At 46.0% G+C, this 7871-nt stretch overlaps 1 protein-coding gene across 1 annotated transcript in view; it reads right to left on the reverse strand.

Annotated features, from left to right (window-relative positions):
• SLC13A3 (solute carrier family 13 (sodium-dependent dicarboxylate transporter), member 3) overlaps positions 1–7871 on the reverse strand; it is a gene marked incomplete at its 5' end in the record, with an annotated part of 31982 nt that overhangs the window by 3123 nt on the left and 20988 nt on the right. The window contains one exon of the mRNA XM_015425086.1: positions 4524–4661. Coding sequence (XP_015280572.1) covers positions 4524–4661 — 138 coding nt within the window. The remainder of the gene's footprint in view (positions 1–4523; positions 4662–7871) is intronic.

Below are 7871 nucleotides of genomic sequence, written 5' to 3' on the forward strand. Positions count from 1 at the left end.
TACTCCTCTCCCCTACCCACTGCCAGACTAGAGATTTCTCTCACAGAATAAACTGCCAAAAGGCTGTCTCTCCCGATGAAGACACTTATCATGCTTGGCTCCTGTGGAACTAACTTTTCCCTCAGTGGCTGTTGCTAGGCAGCCATGCTTGGTTCTGTCACTAAAAAGGCAGAGGCAGGAGGCACTTTCCAGGCCTTTGTGGGAAACTCATTGGGACCAGTCCTGACTAGGAAATTCCTGGATATTCTGTGGTGGAGTATATAGAAGCCAGAGTTTGGGGAGGGGGCTCAGCTGAATAGAATGCCATAGAGCCCACCCTCCAAAGCAGTTAGTTTCTCCGGGGGGGGGATCTGTTGTCTGGAGTTCAGTTGTGATACCCAGCAATCTTCAGGCTCCACCTGGAGGTTGGCTACTATAGGCGTAGCAGTTAGCGCTTCAGAACAGGGTCTGCAAGACCCAGGTTCTTGCTGTGGAAGTTGAGTGGGTGATTTTGGACCAGTCAAAGACTTTCAGCCTAACCTACCTCACAGGGTTGTTGTGCAGATCAAAAGGAGGAGAGGAGAATGATGTAAACTGCTTTGGTTTCAACTGTGGAGAAAGACTATACTTTTCCTCCTGGGGAACCACTGCTGCCAATCTCCAGGTGAGGGCTGGAGATCACTCAATTGACGCTGAGTACCCAAGGCCAGGGCACCTTCCCAGAGCCTCTTTCTAGAGCTCGTTGTTAATTATTTCCACAACGAGCCTTATTCCTAGTATCAAATAATTTCTTCCATATCAGGGAAGCCCAGTGTAGGAATTCCAGTTTGTGTCATAGTCTGGCAACAGTATGGGATTTTAATCCATGAGCAAATAAATGCAATCTACACTTTCAGTAAGGGTGTGTGAGAAAAATTCTTGTTTCGCAATTTTTGATGATGATCCATTGGAGGAATTTAGTTTGATCTGATCAGCAAATTCTTGCTTGTTATCTCTTGGAAAACAAAGCAACAGTTGGTTTAATATCTTCAAGTCTCTGAAAACTGAGAGCTAATGAAATCTGGCAGGAGCCAAAGGTGAGTCTGCAATTACTGGTACTTCACTGCTGGAATTCAGTTCTCCAAATAAATATAGATGGTTGCCAACACATCTGAGAATTAACTTTCCCTCATCAGTCCACACATTCATAAACTATATTTATATTTGTTGAGCCTTAATAAATGAACATATAGTTCCTACTGACTCACTGATTAAAAAAAAAACCCACTACAACAGTACGGGTGCATTAATTTACTGCTCGATGTGCTCCTGCCACCAACTGATTCAGTTGGGGCACTTCAGTGTTATGTCACTGCTGGAAGATCTAACTGTATTTTATTGTTGCTGAAGCCTATCAGACAAGCTCTAAAGCAGGAGTTCCCAGCATGGTGCCTGTGGGCTCCATGGCACCCGGCAACACCTTTCCTGTCACCCACCAAGTATTTTTTAAAAGTGGGTGGGGCTCAGCAAGGGTTCTGATTGGCCACTGGAGATGTGAGGGTGAGTAGGACCAAGCCTGATTTCATAACATTTAACTAAGGAATAAGAGCATGTCAGAGAGAGAAACTGAGACCTGCCAAGTATCCCACCACCAGACTATAAATGAGGGCTTCTCAAGGTGTTAATAAGGACACACCTAGGATCTCGCTGCTGAACACCCCTAACAAACTCCCCTATCCTTACATTAGCATTTTCCATGTGGTTCTTAGTTCAGACTAACACAATTTGGACAACTTTGAACTTCCTGATGAAAACCCACCCCAATAAGGTGATTAAGACTGCCCCCCAACATGCATAACACCCCAATCCTTATTTGGAAATATTCCTTTTCATCTTTGAGAATCAGGCAGCAAAACTGTTAGCTCACCTTGTCCCTAGCAACTTTCCAAGCTGGAAGAGAAAAGAATCTTTTGTACAGAAACGCAAGCCTCTGGCCCTGTAACTGAAGCCAGAACCTGTCCTCCAATGTACTCCAGTCTCGCTGGGTACCCTGAGTGTAGTGCCTCACTATGCTCAGCCCTGCCTTACAAAGTTCCTGTGTGTACCAGCTGACTTTGCTCCTGTGAGTGGCTAGGGAGGCAACACTGCCCTAGACAGACTGCTTCTGTATGCATTTTGGGCTGATGTCCACTGCTTTCCCCTTTGGATTTCCCTTTGGATTATCTGCTGCCTGAAACACTGGCTTGGAACCTGCACAGCTAGTTATCTACTGCCCCTGATTTATCCTCTTTACCTCTCTGGCCCCATGCCTTTCCCTTCTTGGATGACATGCCTTGCTCAGCATGTATGGGCATTTGGAATATTTGTATCTCAGTAGGGGCACCCTAATGTAGAAATATGATTAATCATACACTAAGTATTATTGTGACTGCTCTGCTGGAGTATGCTAATTATTCCCCTTAATAAATAATCTCTGATTCAAGTTGTCCAAGACTCTCATTACGTTTCTCAAACTTTCACATGAAGCTCCATCAGTCTGGTGTAGTGGTTAAGTGCGCGGACTCTAATCTGGGAGCATGGGGTTTGATTCCCCACTCCTCCACTTGCACCTGCTGATGTGACCTTGGGCAAGCCATAGTTCTGGCACAGCTGTTCTTGAAAAAGAGCAGTTGCTCTCAGAGCTCTCTCAGCCTTGCCTACCTCACAGGGTGCCTGTTGTGGGGAGGGGGAGGGAAAGGTGTTTGTAAACCGCTCTCGTATGGGCATTTGGAATATTTGTATCTTAGTAGGGGCACCCTAATGTAGAAATATGATTAATCATACACTAAGTATTATTGTGACTGCTCTGCTGGAGTATGCTAATTATTTCCTTTAATAAACAATCTCTGATTCATCTTGTCCAAGACTCTCATTACGTCTCTCAAACTTTCACATGAAGCTCCATCAGTTTGGTGTAGTGGTTAAGTGCGTGGACTCTAATCTGGGAGAATCGGGTTTGATTCCCCACTCCTCCACTTGCACCTGCTGATGTGACCTTGGGCAAGCCATAGTTCTGGCACAGCTGTTCTTGAAAAAGAGCAGTTGCTCTCAGAGCTCTCTCAGCCCTGCCTACCTCACAGGGTGCCTGTTGTGGGGAGGGGGAGGGAAAGGTGTTTGTAAGCCGCTCTGAGACTCCTATGGGTAGTGAAGGGCAGGGTATAAATCCAATCTCCTCCTCTTTTTCTTCTTCTTTATCAGTGATCATTCTATTGCCATTTGTGTGCCCTCCCAGACTGGGCAATATTCTCTGGATGTAACATCTACGACAACAGCTCCTTTAGTCCAGGAGTGATAGGCAGTGGGTTTTCTTCCTTGCAGTCAGGCAACATGAGTGAATTTTGGCCAGACTAGAAAGTGGGTAACATTCATACCAGGAGTATGAGTTCAGAAATCCCTGAATCAATAATAAAAATCAACCTGAAAATATCCTTTTCAGGGTAGTTCCATAGTTTCCAGAATGATTAACAGCATTCCAGAATGCATCCTGTAAATTTCCATATGGAGGGGAGGGGTCAGGCTCATGCCTTGCTTTGCCTGCTTATGCAGTATTGTTTTTCTTCAATTGTCCTGATTTCCCAAGCAATAGAAATGAGACAGCTCTTCCTTCCTTCCTTCCATTGGTATCCCTGGGAGGGATCAAGAGAGCCCTCCCAGTAGCCAGTCACATGAGTCCAGCCTCTAAGACTCCCTGTGGGGAGGGGTTGCATGACTTTCCCCCTCCCCATTTGCTTCTGTTCTAGGAGCTGTGACATTTTTTCCTGTTTTTTCCTCTGATTTGCTTCTATGTAGGCCTGGGTGAGATTCTGATGCATTTTTTTTCTTTTGTGGATTTTTGTTGTGGGGTATGTGAGCAGCCAAGCCTTGCAGGATTCCGGAAGCCCACTTGCTGGCCCACCTCCCTTTTCCCCAGCTGCTGGGGTGGGCTCCACTGCCTTTGATGCCAGCAATGGGGATGTTATGTCTGGATTGCAATGTAGCCTGTAAGCTGTCAATGAGGTCGATGATGGCCAAATAAGTCTGTGGCTAATTGGTTCCTTTCCTTATTAAACTAGAATAGGAAACATGGCATGGTGTTTCCCCCCACAATTGGTTCCCTTTGCTCAATTCCTGTGAAATGTTTGGGGAAGGGGGATCTTTACGGTAGTGGGAAGACATCCAGTGCAAATTTGGTGTCATCAGCTTTTTTGTAAAAAGCTGCCCCAGACCCTCCAAATTGATCCCCCATAGGAAATAACGGTATCACAATTCTGGAAGCTTGGGGGAAAACCAAAGGGAACAGAAAAGAATCCCAGAATTGTAACCAGAAATCCTGGATAATGGGGGAAGAAAGACCCCCCCCATAATCAGCTCCAGAATTTTTTCCAGTGTATACCCCTAATTCATACAGATGTATGTATGAGCCTCCCTGACCACATACAGTAGCAGTAGCCTACTGGTTCATTTGTCATTTTCTGATGAGTTCAAGGATACTAAAACATATGCTCCTACAATGGTCTGTGATATCAACAGAATATAAAAGAACTTACCATATCTTTGACCATTAAGTGCCCAGAAGCGAAGGCAATTGAATTTGGGGGTGTGGAGACAGGAAGCATGAAGGCAAACGAGCATCCGATTGTTCCTGGAATCATTAAGTAGAGGGGATGCACTTGCAGACGAATGGCCTTAAAAGAACAAAGCAAAAGTTGGGAAAACTGGTAAGATGATATTTAATAGCTGGATTGTAGTCACCTGATAAAATTCTTGAAAAGACTAGCCAAGCAGTACTGGCATGCATAGTGCATTCTATGTGCTTCCACTGGAGGATATTATCTGAACACCCTAGAGAGATTCTGCTACTGTTCATTGGGTTCATTTCTCCAGAAAGCTCAGTCAGATTTCCTTCCACCCCTGCTTTGTATTTCAGCAAAAGGAAGAGGGAAACAGGGAAATGAACACACATGAGGCTGCCTTATTCTGACTCAGACCATTGGTCCATCAAGGCCAGTATTGTCTACTTAGACTGGCAGCAGCTCTCCAGGGTCTCAGGCAGAGGTCTTTCACATTACCCACTACTTGAGTCTCTTCAGGATTGAACTTGGGACCTTCTGCATATCAAGTTCTACCACTGAGCCATGGCCCTCACTCTTGGATCATGTATTTGAAACTGTAATCCAACTACTGCTCATCCTTATTCCTTCCCTTCCACTGGGCTAGAATTAGGGGTTTCCACTATCAGAGAATGGAGCACCAACTAGTTGAGTAGAACAGAAGGTCGGAATAGTGTACTTTGCCCAGTTTGTTAGTTACAGATTCACCCAGACCCTTATTGGTTTGGGGTCCTGCTAAACCTATCTAAGTCATGTTAACCCCTCTTCTAGACGTCTGCCATAATCTGCTTGACTAGCTCCCGTCTACCTGGCTCCCATTTGCCCTTCTCTGCCTCTTCCCCCCCACCCATTCAGAATTCCCTCCTTGGATTTTTATATCAGCTTCTAGTCGTGTTATCTTCGGAACCTGCCTCAGAGGTTTTATTATAAGGCTCATTGCTAACTCTTAAGGAACAGTCAGATTCCTGAACTCATCACCCACCAGCTGAACAACTGTGTCAACTGATAGAATTCGAGGAGTCTGTGCTGGCCCTCAGCATCAATGAAGGCCTCTGTTTTCAAGAATATGAAAGTTAGCAGCCAGGCATGGTGAGATTGTACAAAGCAGCAGAAGCATCTGTTGCTATTGTGTGGCATGTGTTGTGTTCCTTGCTACACCTGCAGAATATGGACTGGAAAGGAGGTTCCCTGCCATTTATCAACACACACTGTTTAGAGAAAAGATAGTAATTGTGTGTGGGGAGGGGAGCAGATAGCACAGTTTGCCTGGTATACACGCTGCTATGGTCCAAAGCAGGGATGGGTGTAAAAGCAGATGAAAAATATCAGGAGTCCAGCGTCACTATTTGGGACCTGGCAGCAGCAGCAGAGACGTCTGCCTGGCAATGAGCAGGAGAAATCATTGCAAAGATGGATGACTTGGCTTGCTTTCAATTATGCACTGCATTCTGGCAACAGGTACTAGGACTCCTCTTTCCTTGTTGCCTAGAATGGTTAGTTAAACACAAAGGAATTTATTTGAATTCAGGGCTGTTCCCACCTGGAAGTTTTCCTCTGCCTTGGTTTCCTTACAGAAGTGCTGTTTGGGGGAGCATCGAGATGACATTGTTCTCTCCTTGACCTGTTTTTGGCTGTGGTCACACTGGCAGCTTGGCGCGATATGGTGCCGCCTCTAATTGAACCGGTTTAAAATGTTGCGGGACATATCAACCACACAGCACACCACACAACCCTGCTGCAGGTTACCCATGGAGACATCCTGTGGTAAAGCATCCACATTATTGCAGTGCCTCAGCCATGGAGCACACTGCAACCCCCCCAAAAAATTCATGCGTGCACATAAGTGTGCGTGTGTGCATGCATGCACACATGTGCTCATATGTATGCGCACACATGTGCGCATATGCAATTTAAAAAAACCTGCCTCCCTAGTGGCAGAACAGATCTGCAGGTTCAGACTGCCAAATCCGTTCTGCAAGCACTCCCCCACGTCCAGACATCCAGCCTTGCGCAATGACTGTGCGGGGAACCGAAAACACCACTTGTGATGTGGTGCCTTTTTAACCTGGCTCTAAGTCATCCTATGACGGGATAAGTATGCCCGGGGAACGCCTGACAGATGTAGCTGTCTGACTGCGCCCATTTGATCCGGAGGGGAGGAGTGGCTGTGTTGGGCCAAACTGCCTGTGTGATCACAGCCTTTGTTTCTTCTCCAGCTTTGCTGCAATCTGTCCTAAACCTGATTTGATACAGTTTGTTCGGATTCTTTAAAGACTGCAAAAAAACTTTGTGTGGCGGCTGGGAAACGGCAGCCACTGTGGACTGAGGCAAGGAGAGTGAAGGGGAAACTTCACCGTGGATGCTCTGTTGCCCTCGTGAATGCCTCTGAATTTGAAGCAGCAGCAAGAGCTACGCAGAGGCTCACCTCCAGGCGGAAGAAGCCCAGAAGTCAACTTTACAGCATTTTCAGGTGTGTAGCTAAAACCATATTTTCTGCTGATTACATCATGTGCCCATGCTGTTAATACATGTGTTAACCAGCTCCAGAAGGGAAGTAACGTAGGCCATTGCGGGCTTTACATTTGAGCTGATTTAATCCACGTGTGTGAGAAAGGCCTACGTTGATGCAGCTGCTACGTGGCTGGGAGATTAGCAAGCATCTCTTACCAATTCTGCCAGAACAGGAAGGAAGATTATGATCGTGGCTGTGTTACTAGCAAATTCCGTGAATAAGGCAATTACTACAGTGATGAGAATAACAGCCACAGGAGGAGGGAGGTTCTCCAGGGGGTCCAGGTGGCCTCCAATCCAGATGGACAAACCAGACTCCTGCAGCAGGGAAGAAAATCCAGAAATTTGCACAAGAGAGTTGCCTTGACTGTGTCTTTTGTGTCTTTTGTGACTTTCTAATTTCTGCTTGCAAAATGATAACTTAAAGCCGTTTCATGCCTTTAATAAGGGATTATACAAAGCCATAGAGGCTGATTCTGCACCCATCTGTTTCCTCGCAGTTTTTCCACAGCCACGTCGGGAAGTTAATCTCCCTCTACACTGCATGCCGCTTTCACTTGCTTTGTTCATCAGGTTTTATGGTACCTTCTGCATAGATTTACGGCCATTCAGGGGTGACTTCGTAATCATTACAGCATTGCCCCGGGGTATCTGAATGTGGGTTTGAGCTGCACCTTTTCCTTCCTCCGCTTCCGATGTGAAGGGAACAATAAACAGCCAACATGACATGGCTTCATTGATCTCTGTCAGTTCCCTGCCCCTATTTCCCCCTCT

The sequence above is a fragment of the Gekko japonicus genome, unplaced genomic scaffold, assembly GCF_001447785.1.
Source record: "Gekko japonicus isolate JY-2015 unplaced genomic scaffold, Gekko_japonicus_V1.1 scaffold3109, whole genome shotgun sequence".
NCBI classification, from domain to species: domain Eukaryota; kingdom Metazoa; phylum Chordata; class Lepidosauria; order Squamata; family Gekkonidae; genus Gekko; species Gekko japonicus.